Genomic DNA, 15,634 nt, shown 5'->3' on the forward strand with positions numbered 1-15,634 from the left:
AATGGCTGCTACAAACATGTATTTTAAACCTAATTAAGATTTGATTGTTTGAGTTGCAAAATTACAAGACACTGTGTGATTTCTGTTGATGAGAGCTCTTCAATTTTAAGGCAAGCTAGAGAGTGTAATTGTTTTTTATAGAGTAATGAAACTAAGGCCAACTTGAGAATCTAGTAAATTATAGTTAAAAATTATAGTACTCTTTTTGGTTTCACTAGAAGGATACTGAAAACACAAGTTAAAAGCACACATCTGAGCTTTTTGCTGCATAGTTTTCTTCATAGAGAAATACAATAGCTTCCATAGTTTCCACACCTCTTCTGCCCCACTCCAGTCTAACATTATTGTGGATATGTGGCAGCTTTTGTGGGTTGGGCCTTTATAAAAGTCCAAGTCATGATACTGGCTTTTGTTGCCAGGAGTGGCAGAAGAATTGCCAAATGGCAGCTGCCAAACCACTATGCTATTCTATTTTTCTTAAACTAAATTAAATCTTTCTCTTTTTCCCTTAAGGGAAATACATGATTCAGAGCAAATCATATAAATGGGTTCACATCTGAGTTTAGTAAGAAACAACTGAAATCTCTTCTGTGGGATTCTAAAATATGTATTACTCGTTTTGCACAGTAGATACATTTTCAACGATATTACCATGGTTACATATATGAAACACTGCATAATAAAGCTTGCTTTGCCTGACTGTAATGTATCACTCAGAAGAATAGTATTGGCTGTTATTGGCAATATGTTAATAGCAATTTCAATATTCTTTTAAAAAAGCAGAGTGGATTTTGGATTAAAAAGCAGAGTGGATTTTAACTGCTTTGTCACTGAAGTTGCCCATGAAATAGAGATTTAAAAAAAAAAAAAAAAAACCCCACCAAAAACACATGCTCCCACAAGGAAGAATTGCATTATGAAAGGTAGTCATTGTGTAGCCAAAACATTAAAACATTTTTCTGAAGGTAGAAACAAAATCTCTAAAGGTCTGAAGTTCAGGTTGAATTACCATTTTACCTTCCCAAAGCAAGAAACTAGTAAAACCATTTTCTTCTTTTACCGTATAAAACAAGAGAAATCTACTTTTGAATATGCTAGCGCAGATATTTTCTTTGGACCATATGTAAGTTGCTTTGTCTAAGAAAACAGAATATTTCCTAGCTAATAGCCTCTTCCTTCCCCTTTTTCCTTGCTATTATAATATAACTGCATTTTATTCAGTTTCCTCTAGGTCGGCCACAAAGTTGTGAATTTTGACTGGCGTTAGCTCGCTCACCATAGTAGTCCCACTTATTTTGCCGTTGGTTGAATTAGACATGGAATCTCCTATCTCTGACTAGTGAGATTCTTGAGAAAGATGGCCAGGGAGATTTTGGGAAACTTAGAGGGCAGGTCACCTGAGGTCAGGAGTTCGAGAGCAGCCTGGCCAACATGGTGAAACCCCGTCTCTACTAAAAATACAAAAATTAGCCGGGCGTGGTGGCAGGCGCCTGTAATCCCAGCTACTCGGGAGGCTGAGGCAGGAGAATAGCTTGAACCCGGGAGGGGGAGGTTGCAGTGAGCCGAGATTACGCCATTGCACTCCTGCCTGGGGAACAAGAGTGAGACTGTCAAAAAAAAAAAAAAAAAAAAAACACCTTCCTTTTAACTCGAACTCCTGGGCTCAAACATTTCCTCCTGCTTCAGCCTCCCAAGTAGCTATTTTAAAAATTAGGTAGGTGTGGTGGTGTGCACCTTTAGTCCCAGTTACTTGAGAGGCTGAGGTAAGAGGACAGCGTGAACTTGGGAGGTTGAGGCTGCAGAGAGTTGTGTTCACATCACTGCATTATGGCCTGAGGGATAGAGTGTTTAATCTTTAATACCATACTTTTTTGCCCAGACTTGAGTGCATTGGCGCTATCTCAGCTCACTGCAGCCTCTGCCTCTTGGGGTCAAGCAGTTCTCATGCTGCAGCCACCAGAGTAGCTGGGATTACAGGCGTGCGCCACCATACCTGGCTAATTTCTGTATTTTTAGTTGAGACAGGGTTTCGCCATGTTGTCCAGGCTGGTCTCGAACTCCCGGCCTCAAGTGATCCACCCTCCTTGGCCTCCCAAAGTGCTGGGATTACAGGCATAATACCATACTTTTTAATGTACCTTTTCTATGTTTAGATATATTTAGATACACAAATACTTAACATTATACTGCAATGGCATATAGTATTCAATACAGTAACATGCCATACCTGTTTTTATCCTAGGAGCAATAAGCTATACTATATAGCCTAGGTTTATATATAAATATATTTTCTATTTTTATAGTAGGCAGTACCAACTAGCTTTGTGTATGTATACTTTATGATATTCACACAACTAAAATCACCTAATATATTTTAGAATGTATCATCATAGTTGGAGTTGAGTATGATGAAACAGACAAACAAAATGTATTACCATAGTTAAGTGACACGTGACTGTATGGGTAGGCATGAAGTTAAACTTTTAATTTAAATAATTGACCAAATACTAATATAATGATGACATATACTGAACGTCCTGCAGTTCATAATAATTGTAAATAACATTTATCAAGTGCTTATTATTTTCTACAGCTCCATTATAAAGTAAGTTCCATGAGGGCAAGGATTTTTTATGTTTTTCTCACTGCTTTATGATACATTTTAATTTATAAATTAGGCACAATGGGACAGGCATGCTGACACATACCTGTAATCCCAGCAGTTTGGGAAACCAAAGTAGGAAGATCACTTGAGCCCGGGAGTTTGAGGCCAGACTGGGCAACCCAGCAAGACCCCATCTCTTGTTTTTTAAAAAATTAGGCACAGTAAAAGTTTAACTACAATAACTAATAAAAGTGTAACAGCACACCAGCATCACTAGTCTTGTACTTTGGGGGGTGGGGTGGTGTCATTATTAAGTAAAGTAAAGGTTGTTTGAACACAAAAACTGCAATACCTCAACAGTTAATCTGAGAACCAAGCCAACTACTAAGTAACTAATGGGGCAGGTAGCATCGACAGTTTAGAGACACTGGACAAAGGGATGATTCACATCATAGATGGGATAGAGCAGGATGGAGAGAGATTTCATCACACTACTCAGAACAACTCACAATTTAAAATTTATGAATTGTTTATCTCTGGGATTTTCTATTTAATATTTTTGGATGGCAATTGACTGAGGGTAACTGAAACCATAGAAAGCAAAACCACAGATAAGGGAGGACTACTGTATATAAATATATGTCTATATAGATCTTATATTTATGAAAATATTTGTGTGTATATACATGTATATGTTGACTAAATGAAGGAATAACCTGTGACATAGCTGCCTTTATTCAGTTGAGACAGAGAGAGGTAAAGTTGCCAGAGATCACCTAGCTATTAAGTGGAGGAGCTGGGATTCAAATCTATGTAGTCTGATTTCAGAAACTGTGCTCTCAACTGCCATTGTTTTCTGCTACCTCTGTTGTGTTTAGAGAAATACAGGAACACGAATAGTAAATACTGCTTTTCTTATTCAGTAGAGTCAGTTATTTTAAGGGTTATGATAGCCTAGTGTAGGGCTTCCCACTCTCAGCACTGCTGACGTTTCTGGAGGTTTATTTGGACATGGAGGGCTCTGCTCTGCATTATAAAATGTTTAGCAGCACCCTGGCCTCTACCCACTAGACACCAGTAACATTTCCCCAGTTACGACATTCAAAATGTTACCGGGGATTGCCAAATGCTCACCTGGAGGCAGAATCACCCAATTGAGAACCACTTGTCTAGACCTATACATTAAAAGTCTGGAAGTAAGAGTAGGTAAACACTGGCATTGTATTTAGAAAAGTTTGGACTTCCTACTAGGCCACAGTGACTACAGAGACAAGGTGGGAATTAGTTTGTTCTGTGACCATAGGTATGTCTTATATCAAGACCTGAATTTGGCCGGGCGCAGAGGCTCATACCTGTAATCCCAGCACTTTGGGAGGCCAAGGCGGGTGGATCACCTGAGGACAGGAGTTTGAGACCAGCCTGACCAACATGGTGAAACCCCTCTCTACTAAAACTACAAAATTGGCCAGGCGTGGTGGTGCATGCCTGTAGTCTCAAATACTTGGGAGGCTGAGGCAGGAGAATCGCTTGAACCTGGGAGGCGGAACTTGGAGTGAGCTGAGATCGTGCTATTGTACTCCAGCCTGGGCAACAAGAGTGAAACTCCGTCTCAAAAAATAAAGATAATAAAATAAAAAAAAAATAAAGACGTGAATTTTATCCTTTTTATAAGGATTCTTCTAGAAATACAATTTTTTTAAATACTTTTTTATTTTCAGTTTTTATTAAGCATAAAATATCTGGCAAGAATTTTTTAAGTGACACCTTGTTTCAGTGTCTGTTAAAATTCTAATGCATTTTTAATAGGATAGTGATATGTTAGTTTGTAATTTAGTAGTGCAATATGTTTTGCAAAAATATAGCATGTGTGTCCCTAAAAATCACCTCATCATGCACAATCTGGAAACAAAAGACACAGGGCTTGGGGGGAAAATGGATTTAGGAGCACACCACTCAAAAACTTCATTAGTGACACATAGGAATAAAGATAGGAACCGAATAAAAATGGTAGCATAATAAATATGACATTTGGCCTTGAAAAAGACCCACAGTTTGCTTGTGAAAGTAACTGGGTGCTGAAAGGGTTTCAGCATGTGAATTATTGGGAAGTGTTGGGAGGAAGGTTATCTGAAATTGCATTGAAAGCTGTAGGCCTGGCGCGGTGGCTCACACCTGTAATCCCAGCACTTTGGGAAGCCAAGGCTGATGGATCACTTGAGGCCAGGAGTTCAAGACCAGCCTGGCCAACATGGCAAAACCCCCATCTCTACTAAAAATGGAAAACATTAGCCAGGCATGGTGACACACGCTCATAATCCCAGCTACCTTGGGAGGCTGAGGCAGGAGGATCATTTGAACCCAGGAGGCGGAGGTTGCAGTGCTCTGGGATTGCGCCATTTCACTGTAGCCTGGGCAACAGAGCAAAACTCTGTCTCAAAAAAAAAAAAAAGAAAAGAAAAAAAGTTGTATCACCAGATGCGGATAGGTGTGTTTCATAAAACAGGCAGTGAACTGAAGTAGCTGGTACATGTTTGAGGTGTGTGCAGATATACATGTTGTGTATTCCTACGTGGCTGGGTTTTCTTGGGTCCAGTTTTTTGCATCCATCTAGAGTCTCTCACAGATAAAATCATGCATAAGCAAGTGCCAAGTTGTGTTACGCTCAGATTGTTCCTTTAACATACAAATCATGTTGAAACAGTTCCAGCAAGCGTTATAGCAGAACTGATGATTCTCTTGATCTGAATTTTGAGGCCCATCAAAAAAAAAAAAACTTGTGAAATGCAGAAAAGAATGGCAGATCTAAGATGAAAACACAGAATCTGTAATAATACAGGAGACAGGCTTTGGTAGAATTGAGAAAAGGCTAGAATCATTGTCTTCCCTTCCCTGCCCTTCCTGTGGGTCCTGAGCAGTCACTCCTCTGTTGTGCCAAGGACAATGGTCAGGACCTAACAGTGAGCCAGCCGCCTCCCAGGGTGCCAAGTGCTGTATCTATTAACATGGTTCTAAATATTAACAGATGCCTCTGTGTGCTTCTTAGACCACTTGATCTAAGGACTAATAGAAACACTGTGTTTCATTAATCATTCTACTCTTACAATAGTCCATATGGAACTTTTCAAAAACTTTATATCTTTATATTAATACCGTTTCCATTTTATTTAATGGATAAAGTTTCAGGGTATTGAGTTACCCAAAAAAATATGAAAACTAGGATTTGGAAAAAGAATTTAAGCATATGAAATTTACCTGGAAGTTTGCAGTTGTGGTTATAGACTTATCACCATACAGAGCACGTGTACTAATATTTTAAGATTAACAAAAGAAAACTAATATTCAATACAGACCTTACAAGGTAAATTTTCTAATGTCAGGCATGTCAATGATAGGTCTCTGTTAACAGATTATTGTATATGACCTGATAAAAATTATTATAGACTATTTAATATATCAATATATATTGCATGTTATTTTGAGCATCTAGTATTTTTGGCTTAAATAAATAGGGTTTTTTTCCTTCTTTCATTCAGAAAGACAGTTGAAGACCTTAATCTTATCACTCAACCAAGAAAGAATACTATTTATTAGGCAAACATCTTTTTCTCCAAAAATAGTCATAACAATTCAAAGCAATTTTTTTCAGTAGACATAACAGATTTTTCTTTGTTTTTGTTGTTGTTTCCACATTTCATTTACTTGAGATTTTTGCTTCTCCTTCAGATTTCATTTTTTTTCTACAACATACCTTCCTCAAGTGTCAAAAAATTAATCTCATTACATTATCTATATAAGGGTTATTTTGTAAAACAGAAACACTGTAAATTATTCCTGTTTCAGAACCTTCTATTTTTTTAAGGTACTGGTGCCCATATAGTAGTACTGTTAGGTTTTCTTTCCATTTATGAATTTGGCATTAGTACTCTGTAATGCACCCATGTTGGACCATAAAACGGTGGAGGTAGGTAGACACTCATACTTAACTTTTCATAACCCACCTATGAAGTATAAAATACAGTAATCATTGTATTTTACAATGCAGGGTAAAGAGCCAAACAGCCAAATCAACTTACCTTTTTTTTTTTGGAAGACAGAGTCTTACTCTGTTACCCAGATTGGAGTGCAACGGCACAATCTCAGCTCACTGCAACCTCCATCACCCAGGTTCGAGCAATTCTCCTGCCTCAGCCTCCCGAGTAGCTGGGATTACAGGCACACGCCACAAAACCTGGCTAATTTTTGTAGTTTTAATAGAGATGGGGTTTCACCATGTTGGTCAGGCTGGTCTTGAACGCCTGACCTCAAGTGATCCACCTTCCTTGGCACTCCAAAGTGCTGGGATTATAGGCGTGAGCCACGGCACCTGGCCTACAACTTACCTTTGTTTATAAAATAATGAAAAAGGATTGAGGCCAGAGTGAGAAGGGATGCATTTAACTTTTTTGTAAAAATATAAGTAACATTTGCACACATATACACTCCCAATAGATAGCAGGGAAGATATAGTTAGGAATCTCAAAAGGCTGGTGGCCAGGCACCGTGTCTCACGCCTGTAATCCCAGCACTTTGGGAGGCCGAGGCGGGTGGATCACCTGAGGTCAGGAGTTCAAGATCAACCTGACCAACATAGTGAAACCCCGTCTCTACTAAAAATACAAAAAATTAGCTGGGCGTGATGGTGGGTGCCTATAATCCGAGCCACTCGGGAGGCTGAGGCAGGAGAATTGCTTGAACCCAGAAGGCGGAGGTTGTAGTGAGTTGAGATCGTGCCATTGCACTCCAACCTGAGCGACAAGAATAAAACTCCGCCTCAAAAACAAAAACAAGAAAAGGCTGGGAGTTTGAATTTCATTTCCTTTGTAGACTAACTTTAATGTTACAATAAATAAATGGGCATTTTAAATACCTACATGTTCTGTTTTTCTTTTCTTCTTTTTTCAGCCATAATGAAAGGAAAGTGACCTGCAAACATCCAGTCACAGGACAACCATCACAGGACAATTGTATTTTTGTAGTGAATGAACAGTAAGTAAAGAGTTTCATGGAATGCCTGTATTCAAAATTGGGTTAGCCTTGAAATTGCTGTTATTTATATTTCAATTTAACAGCTTTCTTATCTGGACATTTGTAGTCAAGTATAATAACAGAATGCCAGCTGTTCACAATGTGTCATATAGAAACCTGACTTAAACATTTTTTTCATGAAGAATGTAATTTCAGAAGCTGTTTTTATAGTACTTCAAACGCAGTAAGCTCAGGAACCCGGGATGCAAGCTTAGAGAAACTGTGTAAATGGTTAGATTATTAAACTAATTTGAACTCAGTTTTCTCATCCTTAAATCAGATAGTGGTAATTACTATTTCACAAGAGTTTTATAAGCATCAAAGCATGTATTATACTATAAAGCTATTCACAGAGTTAGTTACTGAAATTGTTATTGTTTTTAAAATTAGAATAATCTTATAATCATTTTTAATTTTTCAGTTGGATGACCAAGTAGAATATCTGCAATAATGCCTATTATAAATAAACATGATAGGCCGGGCGCGGTGGCTCACGCCTGTAATCCTAGCACTTTGGGAGGCCAAGGTGGGCGAATCACTTGAGGTCAGGCATTCAAGACCAGCCTGGCCAACATGGTGAAACCCTAACTGTACTAAAAAAATAGAAAAATTAGCCGGGCATGGTGGCGCGTGCCGGTAGTCCCAGCTACTGAGGAGTCTGAGGCAGGAAAATCACTTGAACCTGGGAGGCAGATTCTGCAGTGAACCAAGATTGCGCCACTGCACTGTAGCCTGAGCAACAGAGTGAGACTCTTGTCTTAAAAAATAATAATAAATAAACATGATAATAATGTATTTTTGGCTTAGAAAAAGTGTTAGCTGTATTTAAAGTTGTTGTAAGTATTAAGGCCTGACTCTAGAGTAACTAGGATCCAAGTACTGTGAAAAAGTAGGACACTCGCATTGTTAACTGTAGAGAAGTGTAATTATAAAGTGGGTTACATACACAGCAAGTTCTAGCATTTTGACATATATTTTCAGGACTGTTGCAACCATGACATCTGAAGAAAAGAAGGAACGACCAATAAGTATGATAAATGAAGCTTCTAACTATAACGTGACTTCAGATTATGCAGTGCATCCAATGAGCCCTGTAGGCAGAGTAAGTTATTTTGCTTTATATTAATTATTGATAAGGAGTAAACAGTATCTATACCGTTAACCATAATGGACTTAAAAGTATAGAATAATAATTACATTTTTATTATTACATGAATTTGGAGGTAATTGATATAAGAAGCAACAGCCTGAAATACAAAGTAATAAGATTGTAATTCAGTGACTTAAATTTTTAAATTTGGAATAATTTTAGAAATATATTGATATTTGTGAGAGAGAATGGACACACTTAAGTTTTAAAGGTGATTATTCATGTAATAGCCTAGAAATCAAATTATCTGACTATAAGAATGCTTAGATTGAGAAAACATTTTTCAGCAAAACCATTGTAATAGTAAATTATGTTTATTGTAAGGAAATAGATAACTATAATAATAGTATTTTAGATGCCAGTTAAGGTTTTTGAAATAAAATTTTGTTAGGAGATTATAAATGAATATAAATTTTCAAATAATATAAATAATTTCTGATTATTAAGTAACATAAATCCAACAGGCTAACTGAGCATAATGCTTTATGAGTATATTTTAATTAAAATCTGGAGAAATTGATGAATGGATTGAGAGCCACTAGGTCATTGTCTTGAAAGAAAGTTGAATCTGTTCCTCACACTTTACACCAAAAATTTTCTAGATGGATCAGTTGTTGAAATGTTAAAAACAAAACTAAGAAAAAAGCAATGGAAGATTTGAAAAAAAAAAAAAAAAACAAGAAAAGCTCAGAATGCAGATAGGCTTTCTAAATATGACATAAAACTCAGAAGTAGCAATATAAAATAATGAGAAATTCAACCACACGTAATTATTATCCATGCAGAGTATCTGTAATTCATATAACAATTAAAGAATAATTTCCTTATAATTAAAGAAGTGCTGTGAATCAATAAGAAAAGGGCTTATGAGCCAGTTTGGAAATGGAAAAATTATATGAAATCAGTTTTCAGGAAAGAAAATGGAATTTACTCTTAAATATATGAAAAAAGATGCTCAGCCTCATCCGTAATATGAAAAATACTAATTAAAACCGGAAAAAGACACCATTTTCACCTACAGATTTCCAAAGGTCAGAAAGTTTCATAACACAGCACACTAACAACAGTATGGGTAAATAGGCATTCGGTTTATATAGTGAGCTCCAAGAAATAATGGAACAGAAGAGTGGATATTAAAATATGCAGTCATTTCAGAAAAATACTCATTAAGCATGAGAACAATTATTTTAGATAGATAGACACACACATACAGTGATATTGGTTGCCACACAGTTGCAAGTGGGGCTAGCTGGGTGCTGGAGCCCAAGAGGGAGTAGGTTGATCTTTGTGTATCTTTTTGTGTCGTTTGAGTTTTATACTGTTTTTAAGCATTACCTGTTTGAAAGTAAACGAAAATCTATCAAGAAAACATGCTTTAGGAAAAATTTTGTTGATATTGGGCCTTAAAATTTTCTTATATACTAATGAAAGCTTCCCAAAACAAAATTCTAATGAAGTATGCTAGATTTCCAAAGATTCTGAACAAGTAGAAAAGTAAGAGATAATTTTATGTTACTTTATAGCTTCATTGTTTTCATGTTTGTTGGTCACCACTATGATTCCTGCCAAAATAAATCTTCATGGTAACCATAGCAGTATTTTTAAAGACTGTATATCCTTATGTGTATTTTGAAGAATCCAGTAAACCCCATCTGTCTAGTTTAAGTTCAGAGTTGTCCATAAAAAAGAAAACAGTACATCACATTAAGCAGATCCTTCCCGTCTTGTTTTGACTTGATGTGATATATTTGTTTATATTTAATATCTGTATATTTCTCCTCAGACTGAGTGCTATTAACTTTCTTTAATTGAACGTGCACTATTAAATGCAGATATAAAGGGAAAAGTTCTGTCGTTTGGTTTATTCTTAAAGATTTGTTAACAGTTTTTACTCAAGATCTATTCATTTTATATAGCAGGTAGGACAAAATACTGCCACATACTCTGTGTTTCTAAAAATTGTATATCCTATCCAGATTTTAAAGGAAAGATTGTAAAACTTGTGATATCCTGGGGGAAAAATTTTTGGTGCGGAATTCTTACACTTCAAAAAACTAACCCAGCAAAAGCAGAATTTTAATAATTTTTCTGAAAAGATTTAAGTCCTGCAAGTCTTGGGAAAATCTGAAAAGAGATTAAATTTTAAGAGGAAAATAAGCTCAAATCTCTAGGCATTAATACCACATTATCTGTCATGCTCTTTTTCTATTTAGACTTCACGAGCTTCAAAAAAAGTTCATAATTTTGGAAAGAGGTCAAATTCAATTAAAAGGAATCCTAATGCACCGGTTGTCAGACGAGGTTGGCTTTATAAACAGGTATTTTTTTTTTCTATTTGATATGAAACAAAAGACAGAATTAGAAGGAACCTTTTAAACTGAATGTACCTAAGACAATTCTATAAAATCATAAAATTAAGAAGTAACTATGGAGAAGCCATGCAGGTTATTTGACTGCTTGTTACCCCTGAAGAATATCAAGGGAACAGTGAAGACAGAAAAAGGAGTGGACATTACTTACAACAGAGATTGTGTGTTTGTTATGGGTATTTCTAGATTTAAAATTAAATATATGCTGTATGAAAATGTTAGAAATAGCATGGTAAAAGTATCCTGACAGAAATATTTTTAAAATGTCAAAATTGAAATAACTAAATATTAATACAAGGGTATTTTTCTATTGATATAAAAATTGTTAGAGAAATATACAGTTGTATATTTCCCCCCTTTATACAGAAATTTTACAATAATTTCAGATTTTTCTGAGTTTTTTCATATTTTTGATTCTATAATATGAGATTATTCTTTCTTCCTCTTATGTTTTATGGTTATTTTTTTTTTCTTTTCTTTTTAATTTGCTCGTACAGGGTTTACTCTCAGGCGTCCTGATAAGTTGGGGTTTATATTGTTGCACTGACTGGGGAACTTGCTATCTCAGTTCTTTTGGAACTTTATTAGTTTTGGAATTAGTAAAGATGTATGTACATTACTTCCTTGGATTTTGACATCATTTCGATTACATAGAGGCTATTTACTTCCCAGTTTGCAGCTAGGTTTCAGATAAGTGACTGGTAGATAACTGAGGCGACATCCTCAATCTTCAAGGCTTTTTTCTTTCTCTCTGATTCTACATACGTACAGATGATACAAAGCAAGTTAAATATTAGTTCATTGGTGTCAGTTTATTCTGTTAAATATTGCTAATTGCTTTCAGGTGACCTAATGATATTTATTAAGAGTCATAATTTTTATTGAAAGATCATTGACTATATTTTAACCACCTGATATTTAGGCTTTCCAGGCTAAAAGGTTTTTGCACATTTAGTTTCTTTTTTTTTTTTTTTTTTTTTTCTTGTGAGACAGGATCTTACTCTGTCACCTGCCGAGACTGGAGGGCAGCGGTGTGATCTCAGCTCACCGCAACCTCCGCCTCCCAGGCTCAAGCAATTCTCCTGCCTCAGCTTCACAAGTAGCTAGGATTACAGGCATGTGCCACTACTGCCCAGCTAATTTTTTTATTTTTAGTAGAGACGGGTTTTCACCACCTTGGCCAGGATGGCCTTGAATTCCTTTCCTCAAATGATCCACCCACCTTGGCATCTCAAAGTGCTGGGATTACAGGCGTGAGCCACCACACCCAGCCCAGTTTCTAATAGAAAATTTTCTCCGTATTTTCCAGCTAGTCTTTCTAATAAGTCCAAATTATGATCAGCTATTTCAGTGCAAAACTGAGCCTAATAGCCTAATGGCATTCCTTATTTAAAATAGCTCTTGTTCTTATTTCTTGATCTCTTGGTTAATTTAGCACTGCAAAAGTATTACCAAGTAGCTTCTCTAACAAGTGTTTATTTTGGGCCGAGTACAGTGGTTCACGCCTGTAATCCCAGCACTTTGGGAGGCTGAGGCAGGAGAATCACTTGAGCCCAGGAGTTCAAGACCAGCTTGGGCAACATAGTGAGACCTCATCTCTACTTAAAAAAGATTAACCTGGTGCTGTGCACCTGTAGTCCCAGCTACTCCAGAGGCTGAGGTGGGAGGATTGCTTGAGCCCAGGATTTGAGCTTGCAGTGAGGTATGATCATGCCACTGCACTCCAGCCTGGGTGACAGAGCAAGACCCTGTCTCCAAAAAAAAAAGTGTTTATTTTGTAATATGTGTGTGACACATATTTGTTTACAGTGTCCCTTATCCGTACTAAAGAAAGAATATAATTAAGTAATTAAAGATGGCTGGGTGTGGTGGCTCACATCTGTTATTCCAACACTTTGGGAGGCCAAGGTGGGTGGATCACCTTAGGACAGGAGTTCAAGACCAGCCTGGCCAACGTGGAGAAACCCTGTCTCTACCAAAAATACAAAAATTAGCCAGCTGTGGTGGTGCATGACTGTAATCCTAGCTACTCGGGAGGCTGAGGTACGAGAATCACTTGAACCCAGGAAGCAGAGGTTGCAGTGAGCTGAGATTGTAGCACTACACACCATCCTGGGTGACAGTGTGAGACTGTCTCGGGAAAAAAAAAAAAAATTGAAGATATCATTTGCCATTTAATTTTTTCTTTTTTTTTTTTTGGTCTCTTTTTTGGTATAGCTGTCAATTTTAAGGCCAAATCTTTTATTTTGAAAGATTTTACCCATGTTAATTTCTATAATTCTAAAGTCATTACTCACAGCTAGAAATAAATTTAGAAATAATCAATGCACATCCAAACTGGCCTCTCTTTTTTCTTTTTTTTTTTTTTTTTTTTGGTATTTGTTTAATTTTTGCTTCCAAGTTTGCTACATTGCATATGGGAAAGTAATTTTTATTAAAATTCTGATTTTGTTTGAGCCTGATATTTTAATGAACTAAATTACTTAGAAATAGCTGCCAAATAGTCTCTTTTTTGCATGATAAGCAAATCCCAAACTATAGAGGTAAGAAGAAAAATGTTTATGAAACGTATTTGTATATTAAGGTTTCTTTATTCACAGTCATTTTAAATCACATTACCTTTGGAATAATTTCAATCCACATATTTTTCTTCTTGTTGAAGATTAACATATTTATTAAATCTGGTTTACCAGAATGCATGCACTGCTGCATGGTTACATTATTCTCATCCTAGCAGATGTTTGTGTTGAGAAGAGTGAATTCCATATTGCTTACAAATACGAAGCCAAATCAAATTGCCTTAATATATTCCTTTTGCATGATGGTATTTTCGGAGACCAGTCTAGTTGGGAATATCTTAAGGCCCTAGAAAACTACCTCCAAATTTTTAATTGGCCTTTTAGTTAGGTTATATTACACATGTATCAAACATACCTTGTTTTAAAAGTTTAAATAAATGCACAAGGCCAGGAACAGTGGCTCAAGCCTGTAATCCCAGCACTTTGGGAGGCCAAGGCAGGTGGATCACCCCAGTCAGGAGTTAGAGACCAGCCTGACCAACATGGTAAAACCCTGTCTCTACTAAAAATACAAAAAAAATTAACCTGTCATGGTGGCAGACGCATGTAACCCCAGCTACTCTGGAGGCTGAGACAGGAGAATCGCTTGAACCCGGGAGGCAGAGGTTGCAGTGAGCTGAGATTGCGCCATTGCACTCCAGCCTGGGCAACAAGAGCGAAACTCCATCTCAAAAAAATAAAAATAAATAAATAAATAAATAAATGCACATGTGAGTTTTTATTGTTTGAGAAATAATCCTTAAATATGCTGATTTAATCTAGGACAGTACTGGCATGAAATTGTGGAAGAAACGCTGGTTTGTGCTTTCTGACCTTTGCCTCTTTTATTATAGAGGTAAGTTTACCCTACTATCTTAGTGTATTATTTTGTAATTGATATGTAATATAAGTATCAGATACTTTAAAAAAAAATAAGTACTGTAACTCTGTGTGCTATTTTATTATCAGCAAATAGTATCAAACAGATTTTTTCTTCTTTGACGTATCATTCTTAGTCTTGGGGTCATGGTAGAGTAAATATGGTGCCTCAGACCGTGTTTGGTCTGAGTTTTGGTTCAGCTTCCCTAATCTTTGCTCTATAATGCTGCTCTTTAATTCGGTGCTTAATAGATACAATCCTTAGTTTGAGGAGGTTCTTTTCACATGTCAGTTTTGTCAGATCTAGCTTATGGGTCCTTCAAGCACCCAATTCTGCTCCCCAGCAAATGATATTAGAATATTAGGGACTACTATCATGTAATGGCAAATGAAAAAAGTGAAATACAAATTTCATTTTGAACTTTTTTTTTGACCAAACACTGATAGCCTTTCTCTGGTTAGTAAATTATTAATTCAGTTTTAAATAAAAATCCAGAGATGTTTCATATGCCACATGGATCTCTTAGATACTACAAGATACTACAAAGTTGTTACCTGCCAATGAAAGGCATACCTAGGGGGCACTCTCCAGAAAAATCTGCCTCAGCTATAGTATAAAATCATGAATCTGGATAATCTCTCTTTCTTCTCTACTTTAAACTTTGGTTGTAAACCATCATGAAAGAATTAGATTGTCAACCCATAATTAATAATTTATGACTTTTCTCGAGAAGTATAACTTATGAGATATAATAGAGTTTTAGAACTGATTAGCAGTTTTTACATTTTTTGACTGCCCTAAGACCAGTAGCAAAATTTATAGTTGTGTATTGAAGCATTATAATACGTTAACCTTCAAAATTTGGAATTACTAGAATTGTTTCCATCTGCAAACTGTAGTTGAGAATTACTGCTGAGTCAGAATTAACCAACCCTATAAAACTGCATTTTGTCATAGAGATGTTCCTTAGCCTGCAATTGTGGTATTGTCTTTAGTTAAATGCTAAGC

The 15,634-nt window shown here is 36.3% G+C and overlaps 1 protein-coding gene across 24 annotated transcripts in view; it reads left to right on the forward strand.

Annotated features, from left to right (window-relative positions):
* PLEKHA5 (pleckstrin homology domain containing A5) overlaps positions 1 to 15,634 on the forward strand; it is a 242,398-nt gene that overhangs the window by 113,845 nt on the left and 112,919 nt on the right. For 23 of the 24 annotated variants that reach the window (XR_008511852.2, XM_024256698.3, XM_054526907.2 and 20 more), the window contains exons 4-7: positions 7,547 to 7,630; positions 8,651 to 8,771; positions 11,033 to 11,137; positions 14,530 to 14,602. Coding sequence is in view for 22 of the 24 variants with exons in the window: in XM_024256698.3 (XP_024112466.2) it covers positions 7,547 to 7,630; positions 8,651 to 8,771; positions 11,033 to 11,137; positions 14,530 to 14,602 (383 nt within the window). In the remaining 2 variants the exon portion in view is untranslated. Of the gene's footprint in view, positions 1 to 7,546; positions 7,631 to 8,650; positions 8,772 to 11,032; positions 11,138 to 14,529; positions 14,603 to 15,634 lie in introns of those variants that run through there. The other variant, XR_008511853.2, reaches the window with a different exon arrangement.

Source organism: Pongo abelii, chromosome 10 (assembly GCF_028885655.2).
Source record: "Pongo abelii isolate AG06213 chromosome 10, NHGRI_mPonAbe1-v2.0_pri, whole genome shotgun sequence".
Taxonomy (NCBI): domain Eukaryota; kingdom Metazoa; phylum Chordata; class Mammalia; order Primates; family Hominidae; genus Pongo; species Pongo abelii.